Genomic DNA, 21,946 nt, shown 5'->3' with positions numbered 1-21,946 from the left:
TTTTCTTTATGGATGTAATTAAATGGTTCATTCGCGTCAGTGCTTGCGCCTGCGCAGTAGATGCGAGGGGAGGAGTCGGGGTCAGGGGGCTGAGCAGAGTGTGTGTATATGTGACTTACGTTAGCATAGCAAATGTGGCTCTGTCTGGGCTTCTTCAAGAGAACTAAACAATAGTAAAACGCGGATATAAAGGGTTGTTTCGGTCTGTTAAAGTGTTGCTTTTTAATCTGTTTGACCTTTCCCGGACATAACAGTGTCTGTTCTAGCTGTATTTGAGTCGCCAACATTAGTGGTATATCTGGCTGCCTGGTTGTGAGGAAGATGAGAGGAGAGGGTGTCTGAAGCGCTGCCATGCCCTCTGATTTACTGTCCCTCCTCAGCTCCGATCTGGACCTCAACTCCCCCAAATCCCTCTACTCCAAAGGTAAGACCTGACCAAGCTTGTGACATCGTGGGTTGTGCATGTTTAGATACATTAGATGCATTGTTCTGAACCAGAGCTTGTGTTGTAGTGACGTTAGCTCGTAATAAGCAGGTTGGCTAAAGCTAGCTAGCAGTAATCTACTACTGGGAGCTAGCTGATGGGTAAGGCATGGAAGGCATGGGCATGGTGGACAAAGTAACCTAGCAGCGGCCAGGGATAGCAGAGAAAAAAAGGAGGCGTGGTGTGTGTGTGTGTGTGTGTGTGTGTGTGTGTGTGTGTGGGGGTGGGGGTGGGGGGGGGAGAGAGATCTGTGTGTGTGTGTGTGGGGGGGGGGGGGGAGAGATCTGTGTGTGTGTGTGTGTGTGTGTGTGTGTGTGTGTGTGTGTGTGTGGGGGGGGGGGGGGGGGAGAGAGATCTGTGTGTGTGTGTGTGTGTGTACACGGGGGAGGTGTGTGTGTGTGTGGGGGGGGGGGGGGGGGGGGGATCTGTGTGTGGGGGGGGGGGGGGGGGGGGAGAGATCTGTGTGTGTGTTTGTGTGTGTGTGAGATCTGTGTGTGTGTGTGTGTGAGATCTGTGTGTGTGTGTGTGTCTCTCAAATGGACTGATGGAAAGAGGCTTAGAAATATTTCCTTCTCTCTCAGAAATATATATGTGAATAGACAAACGCCCATTTCAGACCGAGTCAGTCCAGTCTTGAAGATCAACCCTCCCAGAACGTGGTCAGCTGAGTCCGTGGGTCGGTGCTTACTGGCTCGTGGCTAGTGTGCAAAGCTGCACTTGTGATAACACACTCCAATGAACAGTCTCCATTGTCCATTCAGCCCCAATTCACTCCTCCTCCTGCTGTGTCTGGAGGAGATCAAAGCCTCTGGGTTCCCTCCAGAGCTTCTGCAGGTGCCAGATATGACTGTGCTGATCACATTGTCTCCCCCCCCCCCCTGCATTCAATGCCCAGGTGTCCTCCATGTTTGAGGCTTGTACCTCCCCGAGTTTCGAAGTAGGCTGCTAACACAGCGGTCTGTTGATCTCTGCGTCCTGCGTCGGTGCAAGGAAGCCCTCCAAATGAGATCCCCCCCCAGTGGAAATGCAGGGAGCGCTCTCTCTCTAAAACGGGGTTGAGTTGTAATTCAGGAAGAGAGCCTGGAGCTGCTGCTTACATGCTGTTCATATTTACTGTGTGTAACTTCTGCTACGGGGGCTTTTCTGTGAACCGTATCACCCCCACACAGACACACAGATGCTCCATGCATATTCTACCTGCCATCCGACTGGTCCTCACATCTGTCTGGGCTGTGTGCACCGACGTGCTCATGAGCCAACATTGTTCTGTGACCTCGCTAGGCTGACTGGAGCCGGCGGTAGGGTCCTGCTGTATTATGATGAGTGTGTAGTGTGTATTTATAGTTCAGAAGATGGGTAAGGAGTGGAGCAATCTAAATAAACACCTCTAGTGAACATCCCTAACCCTAACCCCCCATCATCGCATAGCCTCGGGTGGTTCGATAGAGGCTATTGGGCATTATTATCCTACGGGGGGGGAAGTGGATTCTTGGCTTCAGGTTTTGGGCAGTTTGTAACAAAAACATATTTATGTGTCATCGCATCAAAGTAAACGGCAGCTGTAAGGAATAAAAATCTGCCTGTTGACTGGGCAGGACTTCAAGGCGTTTGTAATGCGAGCAATGCTTAGGCTTGGGCCACACAGCATACCTATGTGGTGAGTTATTCACATTGTTCAGAGAAGTAGGCAGATGGAAATGGAAGATAAGCTTAGTTTGCAAACGAACCCTGGCCTAGCAAAGTCACAAATGTTTTTTTCCCCGTGCTTGTGCTTTGACATTGACATTGACTTGAAACGTAATGCAAAACAATAGCCTGGCTCATTTTCATCTAGTCAAATGACTCCAGCTCAGCAGCATCAAACACTCGGGTACAGACGAGCGATTGAGTGAGTAACAACAGAGTGCAAGTCTGAGGAAAAGAGGGGTGAGAACATAGGCCTGGTTGAGCAGCGTATTGTGCTAGGCCCTGTGTGACCAACCTGGCAGTGGTCTGTATGACTCATGCTTGTCTGAGGTCATGTTAGGTCGTCTTCCTCTTACACATCACCCTCCACAAAGAGCCTCTTTCTCCCCCACTCCTCCACTGTTACAACATTGAACATTAACACATGGGGCGGCTGTGGCGCAGGAGGTAGAGCCGCCGTCTAATGATCGCAAGGTTGGCAGATCGGCGGTTGGAGCCCCGGCTGGCCACATGTCGAAATGTCCATGGGCAAGACACTGAACCCCAAATTGCTCCCAGTGAGCAGGCCGGCGCCTTGCATGGTAGCTTGCCGCCATTGGTGTGTGAACGGGTGAATGAGAGGCCGCTAAAGCGATTTGGAATAAGGCGCTATGTAAGTCAGTCCATTTACCATTTATTACAATTCCTTCACTGTTACAACATTGAACATTAACACATGGGACGTACAGCTTCTCTTCCAGAGAAGACCAATGCGTTCGGTCGGTTGGTAAACCTGATGGAGATCTTTGCTCATCCTTAGATATTGAGTGAAGTCAGACATTTTTTGCAAAGGCCCCCAACACACACACACACACACACACTACCCCCTCCTGCAGCGCATGTACCACTGACTGTGTGCATAGTGCAGGTCTTTGTGTGGGCTGGAATGACTTGTGTGGTCTGTCTCTCTCTCTCGCACGTCACAGAGAAGCAGCGATCATGTGTCTCTCAGTCTCACCCTGCTGCTGATGCTAAGTCTCAGCCATATCACCCTGCTGCTGATGCTATGGTAAATGGTGGACTGCACTTATATAGCACTTTTTTTGCTGCTCCAAAGCGCTTTACAACGGCCTCTCATTCACCCATTCACACACACATTCACACACCAAAGGCGGCAAGCTGCCATGCAAGGCGCCGGCCCGCTCACTGGGAGCAATTTGGGGTTCAGTGTCTTGCCCAAGGACACTTCGACATGTGGCCAGCCGGGGCTCGAACCGCAGATCTGCCAACCTTGTGATCATTAGACGGCAACTCTACCTCCTGCCTCACAGCTGCCCCAATGCTAAGTCTCAGCCATATCACCCTGCTGCTGATGCTAAGTCTCCGCCGTATCAGATGACTGCTACATATGCTGGATGCTGCACATCCACAGCTTAAATAGCCTATCTGTGTCAGGGTGTCGATGGGCCATGTTACCTAGCAACGAGACGTGTTGGCTCTATTTATCTGACATCAGTGGTAATCTAACGGCGCTGGTCGGCTCTAGTGAGGCTTCAGGGCCTCCTGCTCCACTGGATCCATCAGGGGTTTACTGTCCCGCGGTTCTGCAGTGTGTCTTTACCCAGGCCCGTGGGTTCTACAGGGTGTCTTTACCCAGGCCCGTGGGTCTCACGCTTCTCTATTTATTCACTCACTGTCAGAGATGAAACTCCATGAATCAAACCAACTGAGCGTGATCTTATATTTGCACACACGTCACATGCATGTTGGGCTCGTCGTAGGGCCGCTGATGAACCAAACTCTTAACGTCCTCTCCTCTCTCCTCTTCCTCTTCTCTTCTCTCTCCTCTTCTCTTTCCTCTTCCTCTCTCCTCTTCCTCTCCTCGCCTCTCTCTTCTTCTCTCTCCTCTTCTCTCTCCTCTTCCTCTCTCCACTTCTCTCTCATTCCTCTCTCCACTTCTCTCTTCCTCTTCTCTCTCCTCTTCCTCTTCTCTTCTCTCTCCTCTTCTCTCTACTCTTCTCTCTACTCTTCCTCTCTCCTCTTCCTCTGCAGAGTCGGTGTATGACCTCCTCCCCAAAGAGCTCCAGCTGCAGCCCTCTCACTCCCAGCCTGACACGCCCACCATGAGCCAGAAGAGCGGGGGAGAGGTGGGCCCGCCCCCCCCTGCAGCCCTGGCCTCTGGTAAGCCTTCCCCCCTCCCCCGCCCCACCATCCTAATTTGGGATCAGCTTACCCGTCCAAAATCCTGTCTGAAACCACTCATAGGGAACGGCCAAATATGACCTTAGCTCAGTGTCTAAAGGTGTCTAAAGGTGAGGTCATATGGCGTGTGTGTGCAGCTCAATCATTACAGAAGGAAAAGAAGCACATATAACCATTCGGTTGTTAAGTCGTGACGTGTTTCCGGGTCCAACGTTGGCTGAGGCGCTCTCTTCGAAATGCCTCAGTAATAATAGTAATTCATTATATTTGTGTAGCGCTTTTCCGAGGCTCAAAGACGCTGACAATATGGGGAAAACGGGAAAGTGCCGTGTCCCTTGTTGTATGAATAGATCCGAGTCTAAAAAACGATTGAACTGTCATTCTACCGCTGTAGTACACTGGTACTCTGGTGCAGGGAATTTCTGGTTTGGACCCGGAAATTGCTAAATGTCACGTTTAGGGCTGCAACTAACGATTATTTTGGTAGTCGACTAATCTGTCGATAATTTTTTCGATTAGTCGCGATTAGTCGTGTGGCTTTTCGCTGCGCGTAAATGGCGACACAGAAGCATAAATCCGGCTTAACTAGCTATCTAACCTAACGTTACGCCAAGCTACAGCTGCTCACAGAGCTAGTTGATTGGCTAGCTAGCATTGCTGGCTAGACTACAGACAGCTCACTTTAGTAGGCTACGCTTGGCGCTGTTTATCTTACAGACAGCTCGCTGGTGGACTCAACATAATTGAAATAGCATTCACTTATCAAGCATCATTCATGATCATCCACCATGACTACCTGGTATTTTAATAGCGACCACCCCTCACTTCATTTCATCTCGCGTTCTCCTGGCTTCAACATGGAAAACCCCTGCTACGTAACGTTACATACAAGCGCCTCTGTCTGTCACACGCGTGCCACAGGGCAAATAAATTAATAGCACAAACGCTCATAGCATGTACAGCCCTGTCCATGGGAAGTTGTTTTCCAACATGTAACAGTAAAGCTAACATAAACATTACGACCCTAACAATATAACGTTAGCCAGTTGGCTAACAACGTTAGCTAAAACTTACCCAGCTGATTCTTGCATGGCTCCCGTTTTTTTTATTTTTTTTATACGATGCGTCGACACTAAAATTCCACGTCGACGAGTTTTTATGATCGACGTCGTCGATTATGTCGACTAATCGTTGCAGCCCTACTGACACACGACTGTCACGTTTGACGTCAGACAGACTAGGTCAGTGTTGACAGGGCAAGGCAACGTCATACTACTTCCTCCACCACACCAGCCCCGCTGAGCACCTCTGAGAAACGTGGGTGCCAGTGGTGTAGATTATTCCCTGGGAGCTGGACATTCCTGTAGGCCATGTGTAGCCTTGAGTACTGTAGGCAGGACAGGGACAGAGAGCGAGAGAGATACAGTCAACATTTCCTGTTTGAAAAGACACAAGGGAGCATAGCTAAGCCCTATTTGTAATTTTATTTACATAATATGTAACCTTGTTGAGCCGCACAAACTGACCTGGGGTCTTTATTGTTTTGCTTTATGTAGCTTTATTTTGATCTCTCTTACCCAGATATAGACTAAATCACACACAGTCTGTGGCTACTGACTACAAACTTTGTCATTGTCAGTTTTTGGGGGGCTTGAAAGAGGTGAGCACATCTGATATAACCAAAGCAGTTATCATCTGAATGTGCATATCTGTTTCTGAAATGTCTTGAGGTTTTCAAACTGTCTGAATTTGAAGCCGTCATGTGTGAGTAGACCACTTCCTGTTGCACAGGAAGCTAACTAAGCTCAGTAATGTTATGGCTGCTGCCACTGTGCAGGGAAAACTGTAGTAGAAGTTGCCACTTATCATTGTTCATTGGCATTAAATGTGGTTCAAGATTATGCAAAAGGTGATCGAATCCAAGATCTGTATTTAAGGGCAACTTCTACCTCGAGCTTGTTATGCAGAGTTAAACTAACTAACTAGTCAACAAGTCAATCTGGAAAGAGTGGCTTTGCACACTTAGATAGCATCGAAGCATCTCTGACATTGCTCGCTGGCCACAAGTACTGCAAACCAAAAGCACCACCACCCACAACTCGAGTGTCCTTCAGATCGTCATGTTGTTAACCAGAGACACATGCAGAGTGTTCAGAGAGGATCAACTCCCAGAGTGGTTCCATCTGCAGTATTCCAGTTACCCAATTTGCTGATTGACTAAAGTTGAGTCTTGAATGATCAGCTCTCTTGTTGCTCATTGGCTGTCTCGTTTTTATTGCAGGAAGTGTTCCCTCTGGGGCAGGGCGTGTCTGCATATAAAATGGTCTGCAGTTCACTGCTCCATAGGTCAGAGGCTTGTTTATTCTGTCTCCATGGCTACGCTCAGTCCCAACCAAATCCTCCAATTGGCATGCTCCAAACGTCCTGTATGCACCACCTACTGTCCCTAACTACTGTACCCCCGCAGATTTAATTTGGCTCCGCATTATTAGTTTTGCAGATTTGGCTGTAAGAGAAAGTCTGACCAGATTTTGTTGTTTTTGTTTCTGGCAAATGTGTATGTAACAATTTGTAGCTTGCTTTAGTATTTTTGTAAACAAAGCATGTTGGTTTTTGTCACTTTGATTTTTTTATAAAGCAATGTTTTGTTGGAATCATAACATAATGGGAAATATTGGGCCTATTTATCTACCTTTCTCAACTTTAACTTCAGAACATTTGAACAGCGTGAGAGAGCTCTCGCATGCCCAGCGAGGGCTTACACACAACAAACACATTAGACAAATGAATTTATAGTTGGGAAGAGGGAAAAATCTGGACAAAATCATGCACAAATTCAGCTGCTTGAATCGGGACTGCTAGCCTGCTCTGTGGCGGACGTCAGTGCTAACGCTATGATTTGTACAAACTGTAGATGCCAGCTCCTCCACCTCCAACCCCTCCCCATCCTCCTCTCTGGCCATGGGAGGCCCCGGCACCGCCCCCGCTACCTCGGTCCCAGACCAGCCCCCCCACCTCCACCCCAGTGGCCCCCCAGGGGAGGGGCCTGGAGCCCCAGAGATGCAGGGTGTGGAGAGGCCTCTGTCTGCCTCGGGGGCTGGCAGCGGTGGGACCAGTGCTGGAGCAGGAGACGCAGCACCAGGGGTGGTGGGGGTAGGAGGCCAGCAGCAGCCCACCCCCTCCAAGCGGAGGCCGGTGCTGAGCATCTCCCCCCCCCCGGAGGACCTGTTTGACGACAGCGGGATGTCCTGCCAGGAGGAGCCCGCCCCCGCCGGCCCGCCCGGCCCGGACTCGGAGCACAGCAGCAGCATCTGGGCCGACGACTCGGCCTCCAACTTCAGCCTGGTCAGCTCCAGCTCCTACAACGACAACACCGAGGTGCCGCGGAAGTCCCGCAAACGCACCCCCCGCCAACGGCCCGGGCCCCGGCCCGCCCCCCCGGAGGACAGCATGGACGTGTTTGATGCCGACAGCGCCAAGGGACCACACTTTGTCCTGTCTCAGCTGGGCTCAGACAAGGCCAGCGCCAAGGCCAGGTGGGTGTGCGCCTCAGCTCATGTACATTCAGGGTTCGACAGTAACGCTGTTTTACTTGCCCGGAGCAAGTAAAACATTCGCCGGCTCAGGCGCCAGACCAGACTAGATGATCGTGGAGTGAAGATATTATCAAAGCGTACGCGCCTGTCCATCACCCGTCCGCTTTGATAATATCTTCACTCCACGATCATCTAGTCTGGTCTGGCGCCTGTGCCGTCTGTTGTTCTTCCTACACACAGGTAAACATATCCAGGATCCAGCAGCGTCGTCGGGCTCGCTCAAACAAACCTGGCGAATCTTTACTTGCTCTGGGCAAGTAAAAAAGCGTTACTGTCGAACCCTGCTTTGGATTACCTGTCGTTTACTTTTGTGGGATACATATAGTCTCATTAAACAGAATCCAGTTAGATTTAATTGAATTGATTCCACCACACTGCCGTTGGTTTATGCTCTCCAAAAGAACGTTTTAATTTGAAATGAACACTGCTGGTAACTTCTACAGCGTTTCCTGGTTCTTCTTATTCCACGGGTCCTTGAAAGTTTGTGAATTTGAGAAAAAGAAAATCAAGGTCTTAAAGTTTTTGAAAATAGACATGGGTCATTGAAAGTGCTTGAATTCCTCTCTCTCTCTCTCTCTCTCTCTCTCTCTCTCTCTCTCTCTCTCTCTCTCTCTCTATCGAAAAAATATATATTCAAAAATGTTTTACTTAGCTAGTTCTGTCTCAAACTATGCCATGTTGGGTCCTTGAATTTGAGGGAATTGAATCTTGAAAGGTGCTTGAATTTGATGTTTCAGAAGGTGTGGGAATCCTGTTATTCTTTTTAGACCGTGTGAGAGGTGTGCTCCTTGAGTCTGGGTTGTAATGTTCCTGGTAACATATTTGTAACTGGCGCTTTATTAAAATGCGTTTGGTTCTGCAGCAGTCTGGAGACTGGCGGCCTGCTGAAGGGCGGGGTGTTGTCGGGTCAGTACCCCCAGAAGAGCGAGGGGCGGGAGCTGAAGATCCTGGTGCAGCCGGAGACCCAACACAGAGCCCGCTACCTGACCGAGGGCAGCCGGGGGTCCGTTAAGGACCGCACGCAACAGGGCTTCCCCACCATCAAGGTGAGACACACACAGTAGAGACACATACACACAGTAGAGACACACACACACAGTAGAGACACACACAGTAGAGACACATACACACAGTAGAGACACATACACACAGTAGAGACACATACACACAGTAGAGACACACACACACAGTAGAGACACACATACACACAGACACACACAGTAGACACACACACACAGTAGAGAACACACACACACACACACAATAGAGACACACACACACACAGTAGAGACACATACACAGTAGAGACACACACAGTCGAGACACATACACACAGTAGAGGACACATACACACAGTAGAGACACACACAGTCGAGACACATACACACAGTAGAGACACATACACACAGTAGAGGACACATACACACAGTAGAGACACACACAGTCGAGACACATACACACAGTAGAGACACACACACAGTAGAGACACACATACACACAGTAGAGACACACACAGTCGAGACACATACACACAGTAGAGACACATACACACAGTAGAGACACATACCCACAGTAGAGACACACACACACAGTAGAGGACACATACACAGTAGAGACACACTGTCGCGAATAGGTCTAAAATTATATTCATTCATATTAAGAGGTCTAAAAAGGTATTCAATTTGACTTGTTGAAACTTATGGAACCCTGTTTATTGTGTTCTCTGTTCTGAGCTCTGATGATGAACCCCTCCATCTCTCTCCTCCGTCCCCAGCTGGAGGGTGTCAGTGAGCCGGCAGTGCTGCAGGTGTTTGTGGCCAGTGACGCTGGCAGAGTGAAAGCTCACGGCTTCTACCAGGCCTGCAAGGTGACGGGCCGCAACACCACCGCCTGCAAGGAGGTGGACATCGAGGGCACCACCGTCATCGAGGTTCCCCTGGAGCCCAGCAACGACATGACCCTGGCGTACGTACTGGACACTGGCGTACGTACTGTAACTCTGGACATAGAGTTACGGTATAGGCACTTCCATCCACAATACACAATCTTCTCCAGAAAGTCAGAAAACAACACTTTGATATAACAAACGCCACACATTTCTTAAAACAGTGAACTCTCAGAACAGGTCTCTGAGAGACTCTGAAAACAGCTATAATCAGTGTGCCTGTGTGGGGCCTGTGTGGGTCCTGTGTGGGTCCTGTGTGGGGCCTGTGTGGGTCCTGTGAGGGGCCTGTGTGGGGCCTGTGTGGGGCCTGTGTGGGGCCTGTGAGGGTCTTGTGTGGGTCCTGTGTGGGGCCTGTGTGGGGCCTGTGTGGGGCCTGTGTGGGTCCTGTGTGGGTCCTGTGTGGGGCCTGTGTGGGGCCTGTGTGGGGCCTGTGTGGGGTACCAGTACCAGTAACGCTCTCCTCTCCGCAGGGTGGACTGTGTGGGGATCCTGAAGCTGCGTAACGCAGACGTGGAGGCTCGCATCGGTGTGGCCGGGTCCAAGAAGAAGAGTACCCGTGCCAGACTGGCCTTCCGCGTGAACATCCCCCAGCCCGACGGGTCGGTCCTCACCCTGCAGACCACCTCCTCCCCCATCCTCTGCAGTGAGTCCCCCACCCGGCGCCTTCTCTACACCACCACACCTGTGTCACCAAAACCACCATCGTGATCCTTCAAATAATCGCTATTACAATATCGCATTTCCTTATCCAGGGTTTGACAGTAACGCTTGCCCGGAGCAAATAAAAAAAACGCCAGGTTTGTTTGCCCGAGCCCGACGACGCTGCTGGATCCTGGATCTGTTTACCTGTGTGCAGGAAGAACAACAGACGTCTGGCGTCTGCGCCGTCTGTTGGCGAACATCATCTAGTCTAGTCTGGCGCCTGCGCCGTGTGTCATTCTTCCTGCACACAGGTAAACAGATCCAGGATCCAGCAGCGTCGTCGGGCTCGGGCAAACAAACCTGGCGATTTTTTTTACTTGCTCCGGGCAAGCCTTACTGTCGAACCCTGCTATCTGATCCTTTTCCGATGTACATGACAAAGTCAAGGGGCTGACAAATGGTTTGGGAATAACACCACCGGTGTTTCTGTTGTTGTTCTCCAGCCCAGCCAGCGGGGGTGCCAGAGATCCTGAAGAAAAGCCTCCACAGCTGTTCAGTGAGAGGAGGAGAGGAACTCTTCATCATAGGGAAGAACTTCCTCAAAGGAACCAAAGTGGTATTCCAGGAGAACGCAGCAGGTACAATGACGTGCCCTTCTGTTCGTCTTTCTGCTTACTTTGAGGTGTCTAGAAGTGTCTTCCTGCTTGATTGATATTGATGATCTTGTTGTACTCTTTTATGAAATAATGTTTTTGTTTCCTCCTCAGATGACAGCTCCTGGCAGGCTGAGGCAGAGATTGACATGGAGCTGTTTCACCAGGTGAACACACCGAGCTCTCACACTCCACTCTGCCTTTATTCAGTTCTCAAAGGTCACAGACTTTCCTTTGAGGAACTGACTTGGACTTTCTTCTAATCTGCCATTGTTATTTTCACCCAGAACCACGTGATAGTGAAGGTCCCTCCCTACCAGAACCTGTCCATCTCCTCGCCCGTGTCTGTGGGGATCTATGTGGTGACCAACGCAGGGAGGTCACATGAAATACAGCCATTCACATACAACCCAGACTCAGGTATGTGCACTGCTCTCAATGCCATGTGTCATCGTCTAGATTGTAATCTGATAAATGTATTATCTAGACCACATTTCTTTCAGGAAGGATAGGGAGATCGGAGGAACTCAGATCAGGGTTCCCACGGGTCCTTGAAATCCATGAAAGTTTGTGAATTTGAGGGGAAGAAATCAAGGTCTTAAACGTTTTTGAAAATGGACATGGGTCATTGAAAGTGCTTCAATTCCTCTCTCTCTCTCTCTCTCTCTCTAAAAAAAAATTATATTCAAAAATGTTTTACTTAGCTTACTTCCTCTCTGTATTGCTTAACTTTACACATATTTCACAATATATTGTTTTGCTGTGCTGTGGTAGAGAAAGCAAGAGACCATCTAGTGTTCACACATTCAAGCCTCTCTTTTTAATAATTGTCTGTGAGCGGATAGTTCCTATTATATAAATCCTCATCTAGGTCTGTCTCAAACTATGCCGTGTTGGGTCCATGAATTTGAGGGAATTGAGTCTTGAAAGTCCTTGAAAGGTGCTTGAATTTGATGTTTCACAAGGCGTGGGAACCCTGTCAGACATCAACTAGGAAAGACCTCATGGTCATGGATCTTTGCGTACCTCTCATAATGAATCTCTGTCTGCTCTCTCCTACAGATGAGAGCTCCCTGGCCATGTCTGTGAAGATCGAGGGGGCGTCCCTGGTCAAGACCTGCCTGTTCGAGGACCAGATCAAGTCCATGGCTCCTGACCCATCTGATTCCACCGGTCAGCTGATCAAACGGCAGGAAGTCACCCCGATGGAAGTGTCCAGCAACCCTCCTTTAATAACCGCCATCTTCAAGGTATCAAGTTATTTCGGTTTCCTGAATCTTCTGAATTAATTTCCCAAATTGAAAAGTGTATTAGATTCTTTGGGGTGGCTGTATCTCAGGAGGTAGAGTCGCCGCCTAATGATCGCAAGGTTGGCAGATCGGCGGTTCGAGCCCCGGCTGGCCACATGTCGAAGTGTCCTTGGGCAAGACACTGAACCTCAAAATTGCTCCCAGTGAGCGGACCGGCGCCTTGCATGGCAGCTTGCCGCCATTGGTGTGTGAATGTGTGTGTGAATGAGAGGCCGTTGTGAAGCGCTTTGGAGCAGCTTAGGAGCAGCAAAAAAGGTGCTGTATAAGTGCAGTCCATTTACCATTTCGAAAATCGTTCTCTTCAAAAATGTGGTCTAAATCTAATTTCTTCTCTTTTCTCAGACGGATTCTCTGGTGTCCATCCAGCAGACCCTGGAGCCGGGCTCCAGCAGCCACCCCGGTGTAGAGTCCTTCTCCAGCCCCATGCCCCTCCAGCCTGAAGACGTTGGTCTCCCCCAGGCCCCCGTCTTCCCCAGCCTGGAGCCCCTCGGCACCATCCAGAAGCAGGACATCACACCCTCGACGGCCTCCTTCCCCGTGTCGGGGGACACCACCATCCCTCCCGTACCCCCTGAAGTGCCCCAGCAGTTCCTCAGAGACCCCCAGGAGAGCCTCCCTCAGGAGGGCTCCAGCCCCAGCGGCGGGGTGGGGGTCGTGGGCATGGCCCAGAGGCCCACCCCCTCCCAGGGCCAGCCACAGCTCCAGCAGCCCCAGGTCCCTCTGTTCCCCCAGGACGAGGTGGCTCAGCTGGAGCGGACGGTGAGGGAGCTGGAGGCGGGGGGCAGTACTCTGGTCCAGCAGGTTCTGGAGGCGGCGGTGGCCCAGCAGCAGCTGAACTCAGTGCTGTACAGCCCCACGCCCTGCCCCGAATCCCTGCAGCAACACGTGCAGGAGAACATGAACAGCCTTCGACTGGCAGAGAGTTCGCTAGCTACGCAACAGCAGCTACAGTTACAACAGCAGCAGCAGCAACAACATCAGATACAACAACAGCAGCAACAACAACAGCAGCAACAACATCAGATCCAACAACATCAGATCCAACAACATCAGATACAGCAACAGCATCAGATCCAGCAACAGTTACAGCAGCAGCATCAACAACAACTACAGCAGCAACAACAACAACAACAACAACAACAGCAAATCCTGGGTAACCTCCAGGGCAACCTCCAACAACAACACCAGATTAAGCAGCAACAACAACAGCTACAACAGCAGCAGCATCTACAGCAGCAACAACAGCAAGTCCTGGACAACATCCAGCTCCAACAACAACTCCTCCTACAGCCGCAGGATCAACAGCAGCTCCAGCAGCAGCAGCAGCAGCAACAGAACCAGGTACTGAGCAACTTCCAGCAGCAGCAGCAGCTGCAGCAGCAACAGCAGGTGCTGGAGAACATCCAGCAGCAGCTCCAGGCCGAGCTTCTCCAGCCTCAGATCCACGCCGGCCCCCAGCCACAGCAGCCCTCTGTGTCCCTCCTGCAGCAGGCGGGAGAGCTGCTCACCATCCAGACCAGCTTCCCCCAGCAGCCTCCCTCCCACACCTCCCCCCCGCTGCAGCTCTTCCAGTCCCCCCGGCCCGGTCTGTCCGACACCCCGAGCCCCCAGCAGCAGCAGGTCCAGGTCCAGGTCCAAGCCGCCCTGCTCCAGAACACGCTGACCGCCGTGCTGACCGCCGGGAGTCTCAACCCAGGGGAACAGTCCCCGGGGGGGGCCACCCTGTTCCTCTCCCCAGACTCCCTGCCCACCAACCTCACAGCCCAGGGCAACCAGCCACAGCCGCAGCAGCAACAGCAGCAGCTAGCTTTCCTCTCCTCCATGGATATGTCCACGGGCGACCCCCAGGCCGTGTCTGTGTTCCACCAGAACCAGACCCAGCTGTCCCCTATGCAGCAGCACAGCACCCCCATGGACCAGCAGCAGTCTCCACAGCAGCAGCAGCAGCAGAGTTCCTTGTACCAGACTCTCCCCTCCCACACCCAGGGGAACACCCTCTCCCCCAGCCAGCATCCTCAGCCCCAGCAGACTGACCTCCTCCTCTGCACCGCCTCTCTCAACCCCCAGGCCCTCCCCCCCGCTCTCCTCTTCAGCACCCAGAGTCAGAGCGGCAGCACCCCTCACCCACAGGACTCCACAGCCCTCCTGTTCTCCCAGCCTGCCGTGGTGGTGGGGGTAAGGGTAGGGGTAGGGCTTCCAGACCCGGCAGAGCCCATGTCCTTCCAGGAGCAGAGCTCCGCGGGGGGCAACCCCTCCTCTAGTGAGCGCCCTCAGCAGGGCTTGTTCCAGGAGCAGCAGCCCATGCAGGTGGGCTCCAGCAGTGCCTCCAGCAGCCAGCAGGTGGAGCTGTTTCTGCCCCAGGCCTCTCTGTCTGGCCTGCAGAGCACCATGGCCACACAGGAGCTCGGAGGCCAGGCCACAGTGGCGACGGCCACCATCTTTGTGATGCAGGGCGGCGTGGGCGTGGTGGGGTCCAACCCTGGCCCCCCGGAGCAGCTGTTCCAGACGGGGGTGAGTGGAAACGTCGGCACGGCGGGACCGCCCAACCTCTTTGTGTTCGGCATCCAGAACGGTAAGAGATGCTTCTTGTTGTTTCTTTTATTGAACCTGTATTCATCCAGGGACACACACAGAGACAGACGGCTGTCTTGTGGGAGTGCCCTAGAACACAATAAAATACACACATTCAGGGTTCAACAGTAACGCTGTTTTACTTGCCGGAGCAAGTAAAACATTCACCGGGTTTGTTTGCGCGAGCCCGACGACGCTGCTGGATCCTGGATCTGTTTACCTGTGTGCAGGAAGAACAACAGACGGCGCAGGCGCCAGACTAGACTAGATGATCGTGGAGTGAAGATATTATCAAAGTATCAGCGTCGTCGGGCTCGCGCCCGAAAACAGCGTTACTGTCGAACCCTGACATTAATGAATCAGAACAAGAGCATGTGCTCCAGTGTTTCCTCCAGGATTTTTCACATTAGTGGCGGAGCGGTTATCTTTCGCGTGCACGCGCATAAAACGCGCACTGGCGCTCAAAACAAAGACGTGGTTTCACCAAAAACTAGTATAGAGGGTGGCAACAATTATAATTTCTTAAATAGCGGTTAAGTCATTAAAGCCGAGCAGGTGATTTTATATAGAAGGTGATCAAATACCAACATATCCTACAGCTGCAGCGGAACATGCGGAACGCGCATTACACACACACACACACACACACACACACACACACACACAGAAAGATCAATACGAAGTAGGCCTACGTGAGAGTACACGCACAGAACCGGCTAACGTTACTCATTAACTGTTTACACAAGTAAAATCACAGTGTGACAGTCAGATGGAGCATTCGGTAAACAACAACAGCAAGGTAATGCTATCAGTTGAGTTAAAGAAAACCAACTCTTACCTGAGGACACCAACATGAGCCGTGTTTACCCGTACCTCCGCCGTTTTGTTCGTGGTGATTTTAAAAGCAATAGATTATTTTTGCCCCGCGCATATTGCTATGAATAGTTCGATCTCCACACATGAGTCGGCGATGTTGTCATTTAGCCAGCTCTCAGAGAAGCACATCAGGCTGCACTCCCGATACACTGAATGATGCATCACGAGTGCCTCCAACTCGTCACCTTTGTTGGGTAAGGAGTTAACATTTCCCATTACGATTGATGGTAGAAACGGCTTGTATCTCCACCGCCTCCTCGATTTAGCTTTTAGCTTCGCTCCAGCTTTGCACCCCCGGTATTTCTTCTGTAGTTCCTTCGGTAATGAGTGTTTGAAACCCTCATGTTTTGCAGTCTCTCTTAGTGCAAAGAGGGCACTTCTGGTATAAACAACTCTGGCTGAGGTTGTAACATTAGACATTATACAACAAAAAACCGACAAACATTAAAAACAGAGCAGCGAGACCTGCTGCCGCTCAGAACGGCGCAACGTGCCGACGTCAGCTACCACCGCATTTAATTGACCATGAACATCAGAGACATACATTACGAATGTTCATTTAAAATACTCTATACTGAGCACTGGTATACTGAGAGAGAGGAAAGTGATTTCCTGAAATCCAAATGTCCCGCTAAATTCCGACCAATCACAAAACTGTTTTGAAAGCGCGTCGCCTCGCGCCTGTTGAGAGCGATTCAGTCTCGATTGCAGTGCGAACACAAACAACGAGGTTAATTGCAACATTGTAACATATTGTAACTAACTACGCCCTAAATCGTAACGAAATGTAGGTCTGGAAGCGGCCTCAATCTAGCTTCAATCTGCTTTTTTTCTGTTCTCCGGTCATAATAACTCGCTGTCTTTCTGCGCAGCCTGAATCAAAGTGGACTGTCTGAATCAATTAGTGGCGGAGGAAATTCTTTGGTGGCGGCCCGCCACGAATAAATGCATATAGAGGAAACACTGTGCTCCAACCTCAGTCTACCCTGGAGATCATTGCAAGTCTGAGGAGTAAGCAGATGCAAGTACAGCAGATAAATGCAGTTTTTCCAGATTCTGTAGACATCCAAGGGACATTAAAAAGTAGCAAGCTAGAAGTAAGCTCTGAGGGCGTCTGATCACCAGTGCCACTAGGGAACCATAACAGCAACGACGTTGCTGGTAAAATAACTGCTTTGCTTTATATACAAATCCAATCCAATGATAAGCCCTTCTCAAAGTCAAAGAAGTCCAACCCACAGACTGATACAAAACACAACAGTGGGTGCGGAAACTATCCCAAGACATGAAGCGCAGAGTGATGAACCAGGTCTAAGACATGAAGCGCAGAGTGATGAACCAGGTCTAGACATGAAGCGCAGAGTGATGAACCAGGTCTAGACATGAAGCGCAGAGTGATGAACCAGGTCTAGTGGTGAGAGAACCGAGGCTGCTGTGTGGAAATGGCTTCACCATAATCAAGGACAGAGAGGAGCGTTGCCTGGACAATTGTTCCTGTTCTCCCAGGTGAAGCAGGACGTACTTCTATACAACAACAACAACAACAAAAATATTCAATCAAATATTATTTTGTCATTAACACCAAGTCAAAGTCAAGTCGAGTCTTTTATCAACGTTAGTCATGCAAGTCTCAAGTCCTCAAATTTGAGACTCGATTCAGACTCGAGTCAATTCATGTGACTCGAGTCCCCCATCTCTGCACATAATAGATCACTGTAAAGAATATTACGGGATTTAGAGAAAAAAGTAACACAAACTTAGTTTTGTCCTCGTCTAAGCAATGTTTTTATAGAATCAAACAAAAGCACACTGAACGGCCTGCTAAGTCATGGGAGCACAGGAGTACAGAACAGTGTCATCAGCATAACAATGTCATTTTCAATTGTTCAAGGACGAACCAACATTATTGATGTAAATGTTAACAGCAGTGGACCTAGAATCAAACCTTGCGGAACACCTTTATTAATATTGAGAACTAGACTGTCTATGGAACATAATATCTTCTACTGCTCTGTTCCTCTGTTGATGTGTGCCGTGTGTGTGTGTGTGACCTTATCCTCCTCCTCCTCAGACTCCTCCCAGCTGATGGCCTCGTCTGGACCCGCCCTGTCAGCCCAGAGCCAATCACAGAACGCCAGCCACATCCAGTGCCTCCTGGAGCAGCAGCCCATGACCCAGCCTGGGACCCCCATGCAGACCAACCTGCAGAACACCATGCAGACCAACCTGCAGAACACCATGCAGAACACCATGCAGAACACCATGCAGAACACCATGCCGACTGACCTACAGAGAGCCATGCAGACAAACTCCCAGAGTGCCATGCAGCCCAACATGCAGGCCAGGGTGGAAACCAGCCTGCCCACCCCAATGCAGACCAACCTACAGACCCCAATGCAAACCAGCTTACAGAACACCATGCAGACCAACATGCAGACGTCCATGCAGACATCCATGCTAGCCTCCCAGAACATGGAGAAGATCGAGGACCTTCTGGGGAGGCTGCAGGAGCAGTGATGATGATGAGGACCCTCAGACACACTGGCGGAGCAGAGTGGGATATGTGCCCACCGACCAACCTCCTAAGACCCAGAGACACACAGACAGGGCTTATGGTAACCTCCGCCCAGGCTACGAACCCTCTAAACGTATGAAGTCAGACGTGTAAAGAAATGTATCCCATGTCCCATGAAGTATACCCTTACTTCATATTTCAATGGGTATCTGTAAATGCATTCATACGTCCACAGACATGCATCCATACTCTTTTGATGGATTAAGGACTTCAGTAACTCCAGTATCCATTTGTGTTCATGTATGCAGTATTTCTCCAGACCGACTCCAGAGAAGTGGTGATAGAAGGAGAGAGAGGACAAGAGGCTGAATAGGGACTTTAAGCAGCGACGGTCGAAGGTACGGCTACGGGGCGTTTGAGAAAAAATACAAAATCCACTATGCGCATGTGCGATGCTGTCTCAAGTTGAATATGTGACAATTTCATTTGAGCAAATTGTGCTTAGAGGGAATTATTTTCACCAGACATTATGAATGAATGAATGGTCTTTATTGTCATTGCTATAGTACAGGTACCAAACAACGAAATTTAGGAGGGGTGGCTGAGGGGTGGCTCCCCATTTTGACTGAAGAGGTTTAAGTATCAACCAATCTTGCCGTACAAAGACCGGTAATTACCGGTTAACGGAAACCCAGGGGGCTGTTCCACTAACTAAATAAATCAGGCGATCAGCCAACCTGGGATTGGAATTCAAGCCTCAGGTGATTCCTCGAACGAGGATCAGGCTTGTGACATGAGTGTTCACAGAACACCGGCTTAGAAATCCTCGATATGGGCGCGTGCACGCCAGGGTTTCCGTTAGAAAAATTTGCCGTCGGACATCGTGTCCGGGAAGAATTCGATTTACCGGACAAACGTGATATATTCCGGTCATCATATTAAAATATATATTTTTTTTTTTTCCAAAATCATATATTTTTTTCCTCCAAATCTAATGTTTGTCGCGGTGATTACTGTTGTGTAGCGGCCTATATATGCCATTTAATGTCTATTTCTCATCCGATACGATTAGATGCGAGGTATATAATATATAATAATATAACATGATTTGACGCATGCGCGCTATGCCATGCGTCAAATCCAGCGCTGAACGGGTCCAGCGCTGAACGGGCGCCTCACTGGGAACTGAACAGACAGCATCGATCAATGAACGGACTCCACATTACGTTAACTGAAGTTTGTTAAATTGTTTGGGATTAATGTGAGTTTTCTATTTTCTCTTTACAGTTTTACCCTTTTTTTTTTTTTTTTATCAATAAAACAACGTCATTTCTATAAGTCTCGCTGGTTGGGAAGGCATTTCGTTTAGCTCGGGAGTATGACAATGGGAAGAGCATAACTGTTTATTGAGAAACAATTGATAGGCAGTCTGGGATACGTATATAAAGAAATACCACAATGTCTAGATGTATAACATTTTATTGAACAGTAACAGTGCAAGCATGTAGGCTACGGGGAACAGGGATTTTGGTCAGTAGGTCCTTTGTACAGAGGGCGTTTCTCTCCGACAACGCGTTCCCAGGTACCATGGAAGTCATAGGTAGTCCAGCACACTGACAGAGAGACAGAGAGACAGACAGACAGACAGACAGACAGACAGACAGACAGACAGACAGACAGGCAGACAGACAGACAGATAGACAGACAGACAGACAGACAGACAGACAGACAGTCAGCTTACTTCTACCCTTTTGAGTGGAATTACTCCTTTAATTAGCTGTTAGCCATCTCAAAGCCCCCTGAGTTGCTCGTCAACACTGAGAATAGACCACATTATAGAAACCAAAACACCGTTTTTTTAAATCCACAGGGAATAACCGAGAGTGTAAGGAAAGGCACACCCAGCGCTGTCAGTGGTGGGGAGACTTGAAGTGGCTTTGCTTGATTTCCATCACAGATTCAAGGATTGAAACACTGATGAAAATAGGGAGTAATAGTGATGGGATTATTTTAGGTTATTTTAGATTAGATTAGATTAGATTAGGTGAGATTCAACTTTATTGTCATTGCAGAGTACAAGTACCAGACAACAAAATGCAGTTTAGCATCTAACCAGAAGTGCAAATAGTGATATAAAAACAAACACTTAACTTTCGGGGAAACTGCTAAAATAAAATAAATAAAATAAATTAAAAAAGAAAGCGACTATTAGCACCGCCGAATGACAACAAACGTATGAGTAATGAGTAAAACAATGTCACTTTTATAGTATGTTGTTTAACTTGCCGTTCGGTCGCCATGGCTCTGGTGTGTGTAGCAGCTTCAGCTAGCTGGCTGGAAACTTCTAGGGGTGCGTTCGTAAGCACGCTCTGAGAGCGCCGGAGCGCACGCTGGCTTCGATGTCACAGAGCGACCGAGTCGTTCGATTGGACGAGAGGCGTTCCGCGAGTGCTGATCGGATTTCCAGAGCGTGTTTACGAACGCACCCAGCCAGCTTTAGCGAATTGTATTCAAAGGGAATTATTTTCACCGGACAATATGTCCGACGACTTTTCAATTTGTCGGACTTCACCAAATTTTACCGGACAAAGACCGGCAATTGCCGGTTAACGGAAACCCAGGTGCACGCAGACATAAAGAGCCCCGAAGGGTCAAACTGTCGAAATGAAGATACTCCACTCTGCAGGGGTCCTACTTTTGCGCAGCACTCCGACTTATTGATCTTTATGAAGACGGAAAAATAAGATGTAAAATGTGCAATACTGCCGCAATTAACAAGGCAAGGGAAATGGTTTGGCAAGAAATTGCCGAACGATTAAATGCGTAGGTCATACTAGCCCCAGTTATTGTTATATGTTCATATTTTAATAAATGAATATTTACTACTGTGGTGATATCAGCAGCAGGCTACAAACTGTCATATCGTCACGATGGCATAGTGGTATTGAACGCTGCCATAGTATTTAATTGTCATTTTAAGATGGTGGTTCAAATCCCTCTTCTGACACACTTTTTACTGCATTTCGTTGTCTGAATCTAATCTAAAATCTCATTTTCTTATGATTACTGATGGATAGATGATTCACTTAGACAGATATATCTATTGTAAATCGATTTGCATGAAGGCTTGGTTAAATAAATAAAAAACTTCACTTAAATCAAATCTCGAACTCACAACCATCGGAACTCTAGCTGGCTGCCTTAACCCCTGCGCCAGCCATCTATCTATCTATCTCGTAAAAAGTGGGAACTATTATTTCCTAAAAGACACTTGACAGAACTGTCGTTCGGGATATAGTTTCCGCCTGTGAGACAATTTTGACGCACGTATTACCTAAACCAACCTCTAAACCTGCTCGCGACCAGAATTACTCAGAAGGATTGGTTGCACAACCAAGCAGCGAATTATTTGAGCCACATTGATGGAACCGAACGCAAAATGAAATTATCGCCGATTAGAAGATAATCTCGCTTAGTGGAATAGGGC

The 21,946-nt window shown here is 49.3% G+C and overlaps 1 protein-coding gene across 1 annotated transcript; it reads left to right on the top strand.

Annotated features, from left to right (window-relative positions):
- Positions 1 to 309: 309 nt before the first annotated feature.
- On the top strand, positions 310 to 18,461 carry nfat5a (nuclear factor of activated T cells 5a; the record flags this gene model as incomplete). Its single annotated transcript, XM_080544616.1, has 12 exons — positions 310 to 424; positions 4,202 to 4,330; positions 7,266 to 7,887; positions 8,810 to 8,993; positions 9,722 to 9,912; positions 10,363 to 10,535; positions 11,038 to 11,172; positions 11,302 to 11,354; positions 11,475 to 11,607; positions 12,250 to 12,437; positions 12,840 to 15,069; positions 18,016 to 18,461. The coding sequence occupies exons 1-12, from the start codon at positions 352 to 354 to the stop codon at positions 18,459 to 18,461; spliced, it is 4,557 nt and encodes a 1,518-aa protein (XP_080400742.1). The 5' UTR covers positions 310 to 351.
- Between the last annotated feature and the right edge of the window lie 3,485 nt (positions 18,462 to 21,946).

This window comes from Nansenia antarctica, assembly GCF_963989245.1.
Source record: "Nansenia antarctica genome assembly, chromosome: 14".
In the NCBI taxonomy this organism is placed as follows: domain Eukaryota; kingdom Metazoa; phylum Chordata; class Actinopteri; order Argentiniformes; family Microstomatidae; genus Nansenia; species Nansenia antarctica.
The sequence above is the reverse complement of the archived record's forward strand: the minus strand, read 5'-3'. Positions and strand labels throughout refer to the sequence as shown.